At 45.1% G+C, this 18132-nt stretch overlaps 2 protein-coding genes across 2 annotated transcripts in view; both read right to left on the reverse strand.

Moving 5' to 3' along the window:
• The window catches only part of SEC31B (SEC31 homolog B, COPII coat complex component), a 30922-nt gene extending 21858 nt beyond the window's left edge, over window positions 1–9064 (reverse strand). The window contains 3 exon segments of the mRNA XM_032607594.1: window positions 5440–5563; window positions 8471–8663; window positions 9023–9064. Of these exon segments, the coding sequence (XP_032463485.1) occupies window positions 5440–5563; window positions 8471–8663; window positions 9023–9064 (359 nt within the window).
• A 2910-nt stretch (window positions 9065–11974) lies between these two features.
• On the reverse strand, window positions 11975–17172 carry NDUFB8 (NADH:ubiquinone oxidoreductase subunit B8). Its single transcript, XM_032609034.1, has 5 exons — window positions 17019–17172; window positions 16628–16754; window positions 15048–15147; window positions 14436–14591; window positions 11975–12159 (listed from the first exon to the last, which is right to left on the reverse strand). Exons 1-5 carry the CDS (start codon window positions 17101–17103, stop codon window positions 12067–12069), a joined length of 561 nt encoding a protein of 186 aa, XP_032464925.1. The 5' UTR covers window positions 17104–17172; the 3' UTR covers window positions 11975–12066.
• Between the last annotated feature and the right edge of the window lie 960 nt (window positions 17173–18132).

An 18132-nucleotide genomic window follows, 5' to 3' on the forward strand; every position in this document is an offset into this window, starting at 1 on the left:
AGCCCTAGAGACACAGAGGCACAAAGAATAAATGCACCGTTTGGGGAACACTTTTCTGGCTTTCTGAGCACCTTTCACACAAGAAAGAGATGGACCCTGGGCTCCCTGCACACAAGTATGGGTCCCCTGCAAAGCCCCTAGGGAAGGCATGTGAAATCCCCAAAGGCTCACAGGTGGTCTGTCCTCCATTTCACTTGGCTATCCTACTAGACAAGGATATTTCCGCAGCCTTCCGAGAAGCCAGACTTCACATTGAATGATGTCGTAAGATCTCTAACTGAAATTAAATGTTCCCACACCCTGGGAACAATCAGCAAAGAAATTGAATGGGGTAACCAGGCAGGAACCTGTTTGGCCAGTCATTAGAGCAGAGCCAACCTGTCACAAGTGAAGAGCTGAGCACTAGTTCAGACCAGGTCAGCATCTGAACAAAAACAGCAGAGCTGAACAAACGGTGGGTCTAAAGCTACTGTCAGAAAGGCTGTATTTTCTAAGGTTGCGCTGACCTTAACAGGACAGAAGAATGTGTTCCATGCTGGCTCCAGAGGCTGCCAGCCATGTCATCCAGGGCCTAGAGCTCAGCATGGACAGAGGGCAAGTCAATAGGTTAGCCAGAGAAGCCTCTAATAGGTCACATAGGAATCAGAAGTAGCTATGGACATGGAAACTCACATGGGAATGCAGTGACCGCGGTATGGTCAGAGCACATGACATATAAAATCAGAGTAAAAGGTACCTGAGACCACATGGGAGTCACCAAAGGGTCGGAGAAGAGGGCCCAGTTACTTTAGAGTGGCTGAAATGCAGAATATGGGGTGTGACAAAATGATTTTTCTTTGTGTAGGCATGCAGAAAGTACATTCCTATTGTTAACGCTTCACTAGTAAGGGTGAAACTGGAGCCCGAAGAGCTGTGATAGACAACACCTGGGAGAGGGGGAACACCTGGGACGAGTCAGGCAAGGAAGGAGACTTGATCAATCATCTCTGCCCTGCAAATGGAGTCATGTGTGTGTGTGTGTGCGCGCGTGTGTGTGTAAACAAAGAGAAAGCACACAAGCATGTGAGCAAATGTGACAAAACATTAACAACTGATGAGTCTAAATGAAGGTATATGATTGTTCACTGTACTATTGTGCAACTTTTCTGTGTTTGAATATTTTAAAAATAAAAAGTTATAAAACAAAAAAGATGGCCTTTGGCCTGCAGATAGGAACTAAGAGATTTAAGTAGAAGGCATAGGGAGACGAGTTTGTATAGGAAGGTGGGAACTTTGAAAACATGAGAATACATGTGGAATTCTTTGCTAAAGAGCTTCTCAGGATAATGATGGCAATGATGGAGACCATATGGCATCACAGAATGAGGGGTGGCACCTAAAGAAAATACAGGTTCCTGATTCCCACCCAGACCTTGTGAAGCAGAATTTCCAGAGACAGGCCCTCAGAATCTACATTTCTTTTTTTTTTTTTTTTTTAATTTATTTATTTTTGGCTGTGTTGGGTCTCTGTTGCCGTGCGGACTTTCTCTAGTTGCGGTGAGTGGGGGCGACTCTTCGTTGTGGTGCACGGGCTTCTCGTTGCGGTGGCTTCTCTTGTTGCAGAGCATGGGCCCTAGGTGCATGGGCTTCAGTAGTTGTGGCACGCGGGCTCAGTAGTTGTGGCTCATGGGCTTAGTTGCTCTGGGCATGTGGGATCTTCCCAGACCAGGGTTCGAACCTGCGTCCCCTACATTGGCAGGCGGATTCTTAACCACTGTGCCACCAGGGAAGCCCCGAATCTACATTTCTAATAAGAGCCCCCCAGGTGATTCTAATAAGCTGCCAAGGTTAGGAACCTCTGTACTAGATACATCAGACTGCACACCAGCATAGAACAATGGGAAGAAGTTGAATGCATAAAGATAGAACCAGCCCCAACAATCAACTCATGGCTATGCTCCTGGCAAAAAGAGAAAAACAAGGCTGGAGAGAATAAACTGAGACCTGTGAGATCAGAACGTCGAACCAGCTAAGCTCATCTGAGGCCAAGCTTCAGCTACCTTATGATTAGGAATATGTGCTGTATAAATTCTTGCTCCCATGATTTCTGTACTTCTTTGTTTTGGATTTTGATTTTATTTGCTTAGTGAAGTTCCTTATGAAAAATCCCAACCTCATGTTAGTGGATTAAAGTGAAAATGAGTTTGTCCACATCCTGCCAAAATAACTGAGGAAATCCAAGTTTCCTTAAAAGTCAGAGAGATGAGGGCAGTGCTCCAAGCTGGAGAATAAAGACACTGGGGTGGAGCGATGGCTGTCTGAGAGGAGAACTACTTTTCTGAATGCCTAGTATGCACAAGGCTACTATGTGCCAATTATGTTACTCAAATTTACAGTAGAGAAAACAGGGTCAGAGAAGTTAAATAATGTGTCTGATAGGACAGTAGATGGCAAAGCTGGGATTTGAACCAAAGTCTGTCCAACAACAAAGCCCATGCTCTCTCCTCTGTGATCTTAATGTCTCTAGAGAGAAGGCAAGTCTTAGAAACAAGAAAATTAGGAGTAGTACCAAAACGATCTTTTACTGCTTAGTGTTGTCCCTTACAAAGGCACCTAAAGAGGGGTCATAGTGCTCCCCAAGTAGCTAGAACTGAGATAAAGGTATTGGAAGATAGATCACCTACTTTCTCCATGTTACTAGAGGATGGGTCAGACATAGGTTATAGTGGCCACTCAGAGATCTAGAACCTCAGTGTAGACAGAGGTAGAGTGCAGCAAATCACCCACTGACCCCTGAACTCACTCAGCCACAGCAGCTATGTCCTCAACTCAAAAGTCAATACATAAACAATGTATTATTCTCCCAGATAGCTTTCTTCTTGAGTGAGATTCACCTAACAAACCAAACATCACTTGCTTCAGTGCACATGCTAATCCATATTGATTCTGATTGCATCCAGTGGCATTAATTCACACACTCTCTTCACTCTATTTATAGCTTAAGGCTGTCCCTTATCTACACCCATACCAGTGTTTCAGAACATTTCTCTTTCAGTCAGGTATTTCTAAATAGATAATATTTCTCTGATACATCACGGGTTGAGGATAAGGGGATCTTCAGGATTCAAATGTGGTTGAGGCATGGGTCTGGTAAAAAGGGCAGGCAATGGAAGGGGGAAGACTTTGAAGAGTATGTTTAGTTAATAATAAAGAGATACAGAGAGGCATTTGTTTAAAAAAAAAGGAAAAAAGGAAGGAGACTAAACTAGGAAAAGGGAAGGAGAGATTGAAGATAAGACTTAAATTTGGAGTTCAGTAGATTCTTAGAAGTCATCTTGTACAACCTCTTCTTTACATATAAGTGAGGAAACCTAAGATCACTGATGGAATTCAATTTGCCCAAAGTCACACAGTTTTAGCCAAGGTAGCAACCCAACACAACTGTGCTTTCCATTAAACCAAGCAGAAGATGATACAGAAAAGAGGAAAGCATAAAGCAAAGGATGGGTTGCCCTTCGTCTACCCTGATCATCTTGGTCAACTGTCTGTGATGCTGACTTTTGAGTAAGTGACCTAACCCAGGCTGGAACGGAAAGAAGTGGGTGTCTTAAACCCTGGAGGGTCTAAGATGATTTCTTCAGAAAGGCCCCAACCGAACTGTGTCAAAAGTAATCCCTTAGGTCTTTGAGAATAAGACTCAATCTTTAGACACAATTATAGAGGTGGAAAAAGGAAGCTAACTGTACTATATGTGTTTTGGTTATAGTCCCCAAATTCCTGCAGGGTAGAGCAGGGTGTGAGGTGATGCTTCATGATTCCTGAATACAGTACCAACATTTCAAAAAGTGTCCCTTCAACCTAGTTGGCTGCCAAACAGATTGTTACCCCTGAAAAGCTCTTAAGGCACTAAGACTAACTGAAGACTAACTATAACTAACTGAACTGGTGGACGTGAATGCTCCGTTTGGTAATCCAGAAGGTTCTAATATCACTCATTTATTCCACAGATATTTTTTAACCACCTTATGACAGGCACTGTTCTAGATGCTAAAGATACAGCAGTGAATAAAACAGACAAAAATCTCTGCCTACACGGATCTCAGGATTCAGTTTCAAGGTTTCTTAAGCAATTACGTTGCCTCTTTCTTAGGAACTCCTAGCCCTAAGGAGCCACTACTATGCTGAAGCTGCTGCTTGGCTGGTCAAAGAAAAGAGTCCTTGCGCTCACTGCCCCTTTTCTTATCTTCAGGAGTATAAACATTATTAAATTAGCTCACTCCTTTCAGCAGCCCTTTCTGAAATGCTTGCTTCGAGGCTAAGAATATATCATCATTACTGGTAAACCCGCCAAGGCCTGCTCTTCAAAAGGTAAAGGTACTGGAAATACAAAGACATGTTAAAAACTGCAAAATAAGGGATACTGTAACAAAGTGATATAGGAGCTCAAGAAAAGGAGAACGAAAACTAACTTTCATTATTAGGTTAAACCATGAAAAGAAAGAAGAGGGTACTTCTGTCTAAATATCTTAATCTAATCACTCAGATGGACCAAAAAATGCACAAGAAGATGGAGAGTTGCATTCTAGACCAGCAATCTCTAAAGTGGATGGGCAAGATAATCCTCTGGGCTGTAAGAAAAAGATTTATATTTTTAATATTAAATAGTAGTGCAGTAACACATGTATATTATTTATACTATATACTTGAGTACAGTGAATATTCACATTTTTCCTGATTGTAAAAAAATTTAGAGATCATTGATTCAGACTGTAAGCCTCATCTTTACACAACCTGTAAAAGAACAGTTGAATAATAGAAAGAAGGTAGGTTTTGGAGTAAGACAGGCCTAGACTTAAATCCTAGCTTCTCAGAGTTTTGGTTCTCTCCTATGTAAAATGGGAATAATGGTATTTTTTGGTTAGGCTCATTTTGAGGAATGAATAAGATATTATACAGAGCCCCTAGCATAGTGCCTGGAATGTATACATGTGCTTGGTGAATGCTAGTACCCAACCCTGTAAGCCTGCCAGAGCCATGAAATCCATGAGTGCCCAATCGGTGCCTGACAGCAATGAGGAGAGGATCATTCTTTCACCTCCCACTGGCAGACAAGGAAATATTGTGTAAGGCTGTTATCTTCACAAGAGCCAAGGGAGGAAGGAGTCAATTCCTCTGCGTTCAGAGACAGATCAGGTACTTGTGGGTCCAGGCTTCTGTGAGGCGTCTCTATCACATGATTCTGCATGACGCTGCTGCTGCTGACCACAAAGGTTGGAGTGGGTGTTTTCAAAATCCTCTTGCAAAATAAACCCAGAGTTAACTTCTCTCCTACTAAAAGACCATTCTCCCCTCACTTGTCTCCTCATGAGCCCTGAGAAGCACATACTACTCCCGGGATTCCCCACCAGGGTCTACATCAGGATCTGCCCTGCATACCCATCAAAAGTTCAGACATAGTACCTGCTGGAGGGAGAAAGGACTCCCTTGCATTCCAAGTCCAGAGAGGGGTCCCTGAAATCAACCTCAAAGATTTCCAATATGCCATCTGTACTAAAGGAGGCATCTAGCTGCTGGGCAGATGTTCCTAGACACAAGAAAAGTCAGGAAGAGGCAGCATATGAGCAACAATATATGCATGGATTTGGGGTATAAATGGTTAAGCAGTAGAGAAGAGCAGGAACAGGAGAGGGCTGGATATACCCTTTATCAAATGGTAGCTCCAAAGAAAACAAGAAAGCATGAGGTGCTTAGCCTTAAGCCAGAGTCCAAGGTTGCCCCCAGGTACCAGAAACTCCTAATATCCCTTTGCATACGCTGCTAGCCAACCCCAGATTTCCATGACTCTAAAACTTTCTCTGAAGCACAATAAAGAGCCCTGGATACTATGTTTCCCTTCAACCTATGTACTCAGTGGATCCTTATCCACAGTAGTGGCTAGCTGGGCTCCACACTTGGACAGCGGGCCACTCAAGTTCCTTCAGCTTCATGGTCTGTCCTGTAGGTGGCAGAAAAGTGACCCTTTTCCTCAGCCTACTGAAAATAGAAACCAGCAAGCTTAAGGGCCAGATCAAAGGGAACACCTGTGGACATGAGCTTGTTTCTCTCTCACCACCAAAGAATGGGGCATTTTGGGGCAACACAGGGTAACAAATACATGACCGTCTGCAGATCTGTAATGACAGTTCATTTTCCCAGTTACTGAAATCTAATGCTTTAAACCCTAAAAGATATTCAAATACACTAGTTGCCACAGGCCCGAGGGTGATGATAACCATCAAACCAAATAATCTCTCAGTGACCCTATCCAATCCCTTGGTTTTAAACATTATCCATATGTCGATGACTCCCAAATTTATATCGGCAATACAAACCTCTCCTCTGAGCTACAAGTTCTTATATACAACTGCTAATCAAATATTTCTACTTGAATATAGTAAAGATACCTAAAAGTTAGTCTATTTAAAACGGAATTCTCTATTCCCCCATCTCGTCCACCCATCTGTTCTTCCTTCAGTTCTCTTCATTTCAGCAAATGGTACCACCACCCAGACAACTGCTTAACCCCCAAACCTGAAAATCACAGTAGATCCCTCCTTCGCCCTTATTCCCTTCTAATCCATCATTAAGTCTTCCAAATTTTGCCTCCAAAATATACCTTAATCTGTCTATTTTTCTCCATCTTCACCACTGCTCTATTTGAAGATACTATCATCTATCACCTAGATTACTGGTCTTCTCCCTGCTACTCATCCCTGTCACCCAATTCATTCTCTGCATAGCAGCAGGAGTAAACTTTTTAATCAAAAATTGGATTTTGGCATTCCACACTTAAAATTTTTCAGTGGCTTCTATCACACTCAGAATAAAATGCGAACCCCTTTGATCCCTGCTCAAAGGCTCTAGCCTACCACTTCAACTTCATCTCTTCCTACTCTCCCCCTTACTTATTGTGCTACATATGCATTAGCCTTTTTTCATTTCCTGGCGTTTCCCCACTTTAGAGCTTTGTAAATTCTGTTTGCTATACTTTGATGGCTTTTTGTTTCGTTCTCTGCATGACTGGTTCCTTATCACATCTTTCAGGGCTCAGCTTCTTACCTCAATGAGGTCATCCACCCAATCAAAAACAGACTCCTTTTTTTCTTCTTAGCAATCTATAATTATATATTTATTTACATCTACATTGTCCACTAATAAGTAAACTCCATGAGAGCTAGCTCTGTGTCTGCTTTGTTCTCCATGTTATAACTAGCGTCAGAACAATGTCTGGCACATAGTAAGTGCTCGATAATACTTTATGAATGAATGCAGACATCTATTTTAACTCGGTAGTTTCCAAACCAATTCTAACACATACTCAAGGTGCCATCCCAACAGGCTAAAGCGGCAGGGAAGTTAAAAAAAAAAAAAAAGTTAACACTGAACTTGATGGAGTAAACTTGGGACCCACTGTGACCTGCTTGAGCAAGCCACAGCCAGGTTAGTCTTGACCTACCAAAACAAAAGTTTTATTACTTAATAATATCAAATGTACTCTCCAGCTTAAAGAAAGTTTAAGGCTGCCAACTCAGCCGAGATTTCCCGGGGACCTCTGAACACTTGAGGAATATTCGGGCAAGATTGTACATCATACTACACGGTCACCAGTGCCACCTGCTGGTCAATACCATTTTCACGTTTCTGGAGAAAGGTCTCTTAAGCGGGAGCTGCAATTAGCCGTGTGCACTTGACATGCATCTCATTTAATTCTCACAATGGTTCTGGGCGGTCAGTACAGATACTATCCGCATTTTACAGAGAAGAAAACTGGCTAGACCAAGCTGTGCACACCAACAGCCTCCAGAGCCCAGTGCTTTTAACCATTATACCAGTCTAAACTCCAAGAAGTGTTTAAACCCCAGCCTACCAATTGGGAAGATGGGCTTTTAATCCACTTTGTTCAAAGACATCTGTTCACAAAAAAGGTCCCCGCTGCGGTCAGAATGCCGGGGGCCGGGGGCGTTAAAAGTGGGAGAGCTATGACCACTCAACCAAGAGCTGGACACGTTCGTGCAGTGAAAGAGGACGCCAGCTACCCTTGGCTGCCCAGTCCCTCCGGAGGATGGTCGGCCTCCCCCGCGGCGCGCCGGCGTCAGCACTGACAAGCCTTCCCGCCCAGGCCAGACGCAGAGACCCGTTGCCGACACTGGGCCCAGGCCAGGTCAGGGTCCAGGGCTCATGGGGGAGGCGCCAGGGCAGCGCTGGAGAGAGACCGTCTTCGGGCTGAGGCACCCAGGCGCGGCAGGGAGAACGAGCCGAGTGCGGCCGAGAGCAGGGCAGGCGTCGTAGGGTCCCCTGAGAGGCACACCGGCAGGAGCCCCGGGAGCGGGGCGGGCCGCAGTGCCAGCGGAGGGCGAGCGCGCCCCGGCACCCTCCCGAGAGAAGGGAGGCGCTCGGGGTCCCCGGCACGGCCTCCCCTCTCAGCGGCCCCGTACAGGCGGGGAAAACCAACCTGCGCAGAGAGCCCAGGCCAGGGGTCTGGCGCGGCGTAGCAGGAGCCGGAGCCGGAGCCGGAGCCGGTCTTCTCTCAGGGCTTCGGAGCTCAGCGGGGCGCTGTGGATGGCGGCTGCGGAGGGCCAAAAGTAGTCCTGGCCCGCAGGCCCCACCTCCCACACGCGCCGCCAGGCGCAGGGCCCAGCACCCCGCTGACCCACGGAGAACGTTCCCTAATAGGATTATAGCTTTTAATCGGGCTTCCCTCACCTGTCCTGTGATTGCACAGTGGGTCAGATCCCGCGACCAGTAAGTTCTGGTCTATTCAATTTGAGTCAGGCTCCGCGGGGAGCCTCTGAAAAGGGAAAATAACTCATTATTTACTTATTGAAGCGGAGAAGACCCGGACCTAGCTCCAGGTGCTCTCAGTGGAATCCACTTAGTTGAAAAGGTAAAAAGCAATCTAGGCCATAAAGAGCGGTGAGTGACTTTCTGCAGCCCAGCAACAACTGGTGCCCCCAACCGGTGGCTGAACTAATTAAAAGCTATAGATGGGCGGGGGGCAAGGTACCAGGGGCTTCCTGGAAGGTTTCGGGGACGAGACAGGTGTCATACGTTGGGGTTTCAAGAAGATAGGTGGACTCCCAGCGAGGAGGAAGGGGCCCAACCGGCTAATAGCGCCCTGGTGTTTCCCATACCATGAATGAAAGGGACTACAGCTGGGGGAGTGGGCTGGATTCAGATTGTGGAATACCAATTCAACTCTGCAGGTAATTGGGTTACTGAAAATTATGGGCAAATATGCAATAAGATTACATCAGACTAGCAGTATGGATCACCATGCACAGAGAACAGAGCTGGAGGCAGGGAATCAAATTAGACTAAGAGAACAATCCAGGTACCAGGTGATGAAAGCTTGGATTAACATAGTGGCAATGATTGTAAAAGAAAGCTGGACAGGCTCTTGTGACTGATAAAAAGTTGGAGGGGGGGGTGATCATATATATTTTTTATATTGATTGACGGAATTATGGCATTTCCAAATAAAATGTTCTGTAGGCAGCTGAAGATCTTAGACCTAAGTTATTTTATTTAAATTTTTAATTTAATGCATGAATTCTACCACCATATTCCAGCCTGATATACCCCCAAAGATGGTGAGCTGGTTATCTTATGACTTATGATGTGGCCCCAAGTCACTGTGACACAGCTCTAGATTTCCTTTTCACGTGGACATGGGAGTTTTGAACTCAGGACAGAAAAGAATTTAGGGCATTGGTGGTGCCTGCCCACTCTACGTACTAAGTATTTCTTGAACTTCTTAGCACAACAGTGGATGAGAAACAGGGTTGAAAACTGAACTTCAGGCAACACCTCGAAGTAGGGAATGAGGCCAAGGTGTCACTGGAGTGCTCTGAAAGAAATCTGAACCAAAGGCATAAGGTCACAGTTTCAAGTAGAACATGATTAAAACAAACAAACAAAAAAAGTAAAGTAAAAAAGTGCACCCTTCTCTCAACTCAGACACTTTGAAATTCTTTTCACCTCGTTTTACAAATGCCAGTTTTCTCTTCTAGGTAACTTTTTGAAGGCAATTATTTTCTTGTTCAACTTTCTTGTTCAATCCCCAGGACCTATCAGTGTCTGATATATATTAGGCAGACAGACGTTTGTTAAATAATTATCAAATGCTCTCAAGTACAGAGAATGAAAACATATAAAAAGCAGTGGAGGGGCTTCCCTGGTGGCGCAGTGGTTGGGAGTCTGCCTGCCGATGCAGGGGACGCGGGTTCGTGCCCCGGTCCGGGGGTATCCCACGTGCCGCGTAGCGGCTGGGCCCGTGAGCCATGGCCGTTGGGCCTGCGCGTCCGGAGCCTGTGCTCCGCGACGGGAGAGGCCACAGCAGTGAGAGGAACGTATACCACAAAAAAAAAAAAAAAAAAAAATCAGTGGAGACCTTCTAAGAGAGGCATTTCAGTAGAAGTACCCACTCCCTGATATCATAAAGGTCTTTCACTGCCTGAATACCACTAAAGGACCCCTTATCTAGCATGAATGGACTTGCTTCTACAGATCACATTGAATGTATGCTTTTTTATGAGACAGGTTTTCAGGCAATATCATTGTAATTTAAGAAAATGTCCCTAAAGGGAAGAAAAGAACATAAATTGGTTCTCTTTTAAACAGATGCATTGAAATAGACCCTCAGGGCCTCCCTGGTGGCCCAGTGGTTAAGAATCAGCCTGCCAATGCAAGGGACACGGGTTTCAGCCCTGGTCCAGGAAGATCTCACATGCTGCAGAGCAACTAAGCCTGTGTGCCATAACTACTGAGCCTGCGCTCTAGAGCCCGCAAGCCACAACTACTGAGCCCACATGCCACAACTACCGAAGCCTGCGTGCCTAGAGCCCGTGCTCAGCAACAGAAGCCACCACAATGAGAAGCCCACACACCGCAACAAAGAGTAGCCCCCACTCACCAGAACTAGAGAAAGCCCACGCACAGCAACAAAGACCCAACACAGCCAAAAATAAATTAATTGAAAAAAAAACACTTCATTTAAAAAAAAAAGGAAACAGACCCTCAGAAACATGGTTTTTCTCTTTCTAAGGCTGTTATAGGAGCTTGGATGAATCATTAAGGTAGTGAAAGCCATGTATAGGTTCAGTAATAAGTCAATGACTATCCTCTATTTAATAAACATAAGTAATGTCAATTTATCAATTTATAAGAGTCTAGGATTCAGAAGTTGCTTTGGAATAAATACATATTCTTTCTTTTTTTTAATTGAAGTATAGTTGATTTACAATGTTGTTTTTTTAATAAATACATACTTTTTAAAAAATTAATTATTTTTGGCTGCGCTGGGTCTTCATTGCTGCACACGGGCTTTCTCTAGTTGCGGCGAGCGGGGGCTACTCTTCATTGTGGTGTGCAGGCTTCTCATCACGGTGGCTTCTCTTGTTGCAGAGCACGGACTCTAGGTGCATGGGCTTCCGTAGTTGTGACACACGGTCTCAGTAGTTGTGGCTCACGAGCTCTAGAGTGCAGGCTCAGTAGTTGTGGCGCACAGGCTTAGTTGCTCCGTGGTATGTGGGATCTTCCCAGACAAGGGCTCAAACCCGTGTCCTGTGCGTGCATTGGCAGGTGGATTCTTAACCACTGCGCCACCAAGGAAGTCCCAAATACATATTCTTATAAGAGATATAAGATTAGAGGCAATCACAGCCCTAGGCCAGTCCCAAAACACCTATTTATCCTATAATATACTTGAAACATGTTAGAGTATTGTTTTTTAGCTAACCACTTATTATTAAAAAGGTTTTTTATGGGAAATAAATCTTGTTCCAACTTGTGAAGTCAGGAACATATCTTCCTTCTTCCACAACCCTGTAGATGGGGAAAGGAGCTACCCTTACCACCTGCTGTACAACTGGAACCCTACTTTTCCCAGTGAAATTAGCAAATCAACATCTTCTTGTGCTTAAGCAATGGCTATTCCTGGGGAAATGAGGCACAGATACCACAGTACTAAGTTTTATTAGCGATTTCATTAAGGTAAAATCTCTAGGATTGAGGGAGTCAGTTAGGGGGCGCAAAGCCCACGAAGCCTCCTCAGATCTCATAGTGAACCACCGGCTCAGGTTCTTTGTTGGGATCGCCACCTCGTTCCAGGTACAGATTATTGTAAGGATACTGCTTTGGTCCCTAAGAAAAAAACACAGGTCAGCAAGAACAACATATATCTATGTAGCCAATACCTGGCTACACCCCACTCTGAGTGAAGAATCGCACACAGTAAATGGGTACACGGTAGCCTTTGGTCAGACCCAGCTGGGCTAGAACAGCAGGGACAGCACTCCTCTTCCCTGCTCAGCCCAAGGCAGAGAGAAAGCCTAGATTGTAAGAGAAGTGGTGCCTACACTGTTTGTGTGTGTGTGAGTGAGAGTGAGAGAGAGAGGGAGGGAGGGAGGGAGAGGGAGAAAGGAGAAAGAGAAAGGGAGAGTGTGAGGGATAGCTTTCTAAATGAGACGATGCATCCATCCATCCCACTCTCTCTCGGGTCGAGACAGACTCAATCTCCTTTAAGTCACTCAGCCTCTAATGGTTCCACCACTAAAGTGGCCTAGCAAATGAGGCGTGTAGGAGCAACAGTGGGGGAAAGCACAGAGGAGACACGGCTTGGACGTGCTTTAGGGGCTGCTGGCTTTACCAACAAACAGCTGTCAGAGAACACAGCTCAAGCGGAGGAGAAAAGGGTGATGTGCTTACAGAACTGAAAAATGGAAGAGCCACACTGTGTTTCTTGTTCTCCTGAAGTGAAGTTAGCGCTCACACCAGCCCTATGTGCACTCTCCAGCCTGGGGCCCCTGGGGGCTTGGTAGGAAGGCTTGTGTCAGTGCACACAGACACACATGCTACCGTTAGGACATTGATTATCTCAGCACAGGTAGCACTGTGCAGCCAACTGCAAACACGCCAGCCTCCTGCTTTCAGTTCCTTTCCTCACAATCTATCCTGTAGACTACTCCCAAATTAATCTTCCTAAAAACCTAGGCTTCATTTGGCATTCTTCTGTTCAGAAACCCAACATGGCTCCCTGCTGCCTAGAGGCAGACCAAGTCATCCCTGTACCCCCAACCCTTAGCACCTTCTGTACCTGGTGCATGATAGGGGCTTCATAAATATTTACTGAATTAGTGTATTACTATACCATCAAGTCCAGATCCCTTAGCCACGCAACCTAACTGATCAAACTCACTTCACCATATTTTTTTTTAACACAGCTTCGACAACTGATTTCCCAGGACATCAGAATTACCTGGGACCTTGTTAAATATTGATTCTAGAACCCCATTCTGGAATTACTGAATTAGGCTCTCCAAGCAGTAGAGCTCAGGAATCTGAATTTTTAGTAGCTCTCCAGGTAACCAATGCAGCTGGTTATCTAGGAACTATTTATAAGCCTATTCCACTCCAGCTAACTCACTGTCCTCTTCCTTTATTCTATTTTCTCTTGCCCCAAATGTTCTCTTCAACTTCTCCCCACCATCTAAAATATATATATTTTAGCATATAGCATAATCCTTCTCCTTAACAGCACCTGATACCCCCAGCATACACATTCACTACACACATATATACACAAAAACTGTGCCAAATTCCTACATGTATGTTCCAATGTTGCTCATGTCATATATCTAAATTTTCTTCTTATCCAAATTAAATGTCCTTAAAGCTAGACAGTATATTTTCTTTCTTTTTTTAAATTTATTTACGTATAGTTGGTTTACATTGTTTGTTAATTTCTGCTGTACAGCAAAGTGATTCAGTTATACATATATATACATTCTTTTTCATATTCTTTTCAATTATGGTTTATCACAGGATACTGAATATAGTTCCCTGTGCTGTACAGTAGGACCTTGTTGTTTATCCATTCTATTTATACTAGTTTGCATCTGCTAATCCCAAACTCCCAATCCATACCTCCCCTACCCACCTTAGCAACCACAAGTCTGTTTTCTACAGACAGTATATTTTCTATGTCCTTTACATTCTCTAAAATCTAACTGTCCATGCTTGCAGTAAACATTTAATTGCTTCCAGTACCCTACAGGAAGTGCCCTTCACACCAACAAAGGATAAGCTTTCAACTCGAGATTCCTTGACTCTACCTTAAAAGATCACTTGCTGAAATATTATTGTTAAGTACAGTTCCCAAAATGGCAACTCTAAAGACTAGCTGGCTTCTCCATTCTCATTCCTCACCTAGTCCTACAGTTTCTTCTCACTCAGACTGATCCAAGATGCAGGCAGGAGCAATGCTCTGGTACTTGTACCAGGCCAGTGGGTAAGACCCTCTATAGGCCTTACCAGGAAGTCAAGCTTGGTATTGGCTGGATCCCTACTCCAGAGACTTCATTCCCTCAGGAAACAAGGCTAAGTAAGTGTGGCTGAGGGAGCACTTCTCAGATACTCACCACAGGCTGGTAGGTGGGGTAAGTCTCCCCCACCCAAAACATGAACAGCATGAAGGCCACGAAGCCGAAGAGGTGCTTACACATGAGATTCCAAGAAACAGGAGTGGGGGATGTGTCCACACGGTTCCTGATATACATGTCTAGGTCCCAGTGCATCTGAGACAAAAAGGCAGATCACTGTCACATTCTGCTCTTCCTGCAAAAGGCATGCAGTCCAGAGTGATTAGAGCCTCATAGAAGGCTTGAAAGGCATTCTACTGCAAAGGCATTCTACTGTCCTGGGCAATATTCTGAGAGCCACATCTGAGATACTGTGGCCCGCAGGACTGGAGGCTGGCTTATGTCTAGGTTCTGCTGACCAGAGACAGCTCAATCATAGAAGTTCACGACTCTTACAATACAGAGCTTTGACTCTTACAATACATAGCTTTGATTACTCCCAGACATCCCATTCCACACACCACACAGGGAACATCAGATCTCAGACTGCTGGACCTCGCTTCCTTGGGCAGAAAAACTTTAGTGTTGCTTGGGCAGAAAAGTGCCATTTGAGCTACAGAAGACATAGGGAGGGAAAAGGAAGGAAGGTGAAATGGGATATGGTTCTCTCACCGGTTCACCCCAGTTCAATCGCAGCTCTGGGTGGTCCCAGTCATACCATGGATCCCTCTCCTGCTGTGAGCGGTCAGGGAGCTTTGGATAGTCACCATACCTGAGAGACAGCAAGAACTTCTGGACAGGACTCTGAGCAGCCTCACTCAGACAATTCACAGTCTCCTCATCTCAGAGATGAAAAACCAAGTGACAGAGATAACTGCCTCCCCTAAGGACAGGGGAACTGACCTTCAAATCAAGATCTCAATTTTTTTCCCTGAGGTGTACATATTGAGAAATGCTGAGTTAAAGGGCCACTGGTAAATATCCCAAATTTCCCCCCAAAAGACTGTGCCAGTTTATATTCCTACAAACGGTATAAAAGAGATCCATTTTCCTGAATGCCTTCCAATACCAAATTTATCATTAATAAAATAAAATGTTATTTGATAAGTGAAAAAAAATCTCAATTTTTACTCACTAAGCACAGAATAACTGAGGAAGTCCACAAATTTTCATTAAAAATTTATGTCAAACTCTGAAACATTTTAACGTATGTAAGCTTTTCTTATCTTCTTTCAACAGAAAGAAGAAAAGTCATGCAATGTTATAATGTTAGTGCTGGAAGGGAATTTAACAATCAATCACTGTTTCCCCCATTAGACAGAAAAAGAAACTGAAGTTTAGAGTCTGAACCTAAGATCGCCCAGTTAATTGGAATAAAAACAAAAGGGTACAGATTAGAAAAGCACTTTTCATAGCAACTGTGTTTCTCAACCACAGAGTTGACATACAACTCCAAGTCTCAAACACCTCATGGGTCTTCATGATAAGCTGGATTTTTCCCCAACAAAAGCAGGTTCAACTTATACAGACTGCTACCGAGGCTGCTCTTGTCCACAACACAATAAAAGACATAGGAAATGATGACAACTAGACATGTGTCACAGAAAGTGATTGGAAACAAGACGAATAGGAGCTGCTGAAACCACGGCTGAAAGAGTGATGCTAGGACAGAAAATGAGGGTGATGGTAATCAACTCAGACAATTAACCACAGGTATGTTACGGGGGTGCGGGGGCAAAACCATCAACTGGAGTTAAGGGAGTTGGCTATTTAATCTGCTTTAAAGTTACTACGACTTCCACAGTGCTAACAGCAAAATATTTCTTAAAAGAGAGATATACATGATATAGAGTACTCCATCTACAAATACGGTTCTCATGACAGGAATCCAGCTCAAGCCTGGTCACGTGCCTGGATGACAGCACCTGAGCCCAGCAGATGCTCAATCTAAATGAAACCTTGCGCTCTGGATGGAGCCAAAGAAGGTTCCTGCTATTCAGGGGTCCTCAAGGGAGCTATTAAAACCTCAGCTTCTTCATTTGAGGAAACAGCCTGAGCCAAGGAGAAAATTGAAGTCCTCTCGGCTGCAGCTGCTCACCCATCCCCTCCCACCTCCCTCCACGGAGAAAAGCGCCCACACCGTTGACTCTGAGGGGTCACGAAAAGGTTCGGGGAAAAGGGTCAGAGTTGAGCTACCCAACCCAGCCGAACTTCTCCCATCACTACCCAGGTGCGAGCAGACCCTATCTCACCCCATGCCATCATCTGGGTACGGCTCGTAGTCTTCCACCCGCATATTATACTTCTTGGCTGCGGCAGCCCGTTCTTCTGGGGTCCTGGGATAGGGTCCCGGGAGCATGTCCTTGGTAATGTGGGAGGCTGGAGAGCAGATGAGGGCACGTCAGAAGCGACCCCATTCCTCCTTCCACTCTGAAGGCTTCAAGCTGCGGTGGCTGCAGACACCGGAGCCCGAGGCTTCGAGGGACGAACAGACCCTCCACCTGTTTTTCTGAATACACCAACTCCACCTCTGCCCTTGCCCGGACTCGCCCGCCGCGGTATCCACAATACCCACCCTCCATCCGACATACCAAACCTCAGGCACCCCTCTCCCACACTGAGGCCTCGCCCGTTCTCGCGGACCTGTCCGTGCACCCATCGGCACCATGTTTCGGGATGCCCTTTGCAGCCATCGGACTCCCAAGACACCCGCCCTGGCTGCCGCCATCTTCACCTTCTTCTTGTTTCACCCCGCACATGCGCAAAGACCTTGTCACGGCGGCCGAGCCGGGCCAAACGCTACAAGGGAGAAAAGTCTTAAAGGTTCAATAAGGGTAGGGCTTAAACGGTGCTAGGAAGCCAGAGGGAAGATGAGCGGTTGGATAGAGGCAGAGAGGGAAAGCGGGAAGGAGAGAAAAACAAGCAGGTCACTGCTTTGACATTTCAGATCGTTATGTCCCTTTTCTACCTCAGCTGACTTAGACGCATCCGGGGATAACGGGCACTCAGAACCTGAGCATCTCAGGTGGACAGCTGACCCACCTACCCCAGGACCGGTACAAGTAAAAGGAGCCTGTCAGTCTCTTTTCTGACTGCTTGCCTTTTTCCTCTCCTTCACTGGCAGTTCCTCCTTCCATCCCCAAACGTGATCATTCTTCAAATTCAGCCCTTGGTCTTGTTTGTTCTTGTTTTGTTTTCCAAATTAGTTATCTCCTTCAGTTAGATGCACGGTGCAACACACAAATTGGCCCCGAATTGATTCTTTTTTTGTTGTTTTATTTTGGCCGCGCGGCTTGCGGGATCCCAGTTCCTCGACCAGGGATTGAATCCGCGCCCTTGGCGGTGAAAGCTCTGAGTCCCAAGCACTGGACCACCAGGGAATTCCCCCAAACTGGTTCTTCAGTTTCAGTCTCGTGTTTACATCCGAATGTCCCAGTCACCTCAACCCAACAAACGTAAAACCAATCCTATCATCTGAACCCACCTCAGATTTGCTAGAATTCGCTCAGATTTACTAGGACTTGGATAAATACATTTCAAGCCGAACCACAATTAGCGAACACTAGCCTAACAAAAGAATTGGGGGGGGCATTATTGTTCGCATATGAATATGTGTTCATTTTATCTACACAAGGATGATTTGAATAATTTACAGTACAAATATACACATATTTCCAGGAAGTTTTAGGGTGATCACTGTTTTGGAGTAGAATCCATTATTATAGACATTACCAAATATATATCAGAGCAATAAAAA

The sequence above is a fragment of the Phocoena sinus genome, chromosome 16, assembly GCF_008692025.1.
Source record: "Phocoena sinus isolate mPhoSin1 chromosome 16, mPhoSin1.pri, whole genome shotgun sequence".
NCBI lineage: Eukaryota > Metazoa > Chordata > Mammalia > Artiodactyla > Phocoenidae > Phocoena > Phocoena sinus.

What these genes read in the sequence shown, in the direction of transcription:
- NDUFB8 (XM_032609034.1), bottom strand. Translation starts at nt 17,103, where the DNA reads ATGGCGGCAGCCAGGGCGGGTGTCTTGGGAGTCCGATGGCTGCAAAGG. An exon ending in GCCGATGGGTGCACGGACAG is followed by an intron (nt 16,755 to 17,018) that starts GTCCGCGAGAAC and finishes TCTGCTCTCCAG; the next exon opens with CCTCCCACATTACCAAGGAC. An exon ending in TACCCAGATGATGGCATGGG is followed by an intron (nt 15,148 to 16,627) that starts GTGAGATAGGGT and finishes GCTGTCTCTCAG; the next exon opens with GTATGGTGACTATCCAAAGC.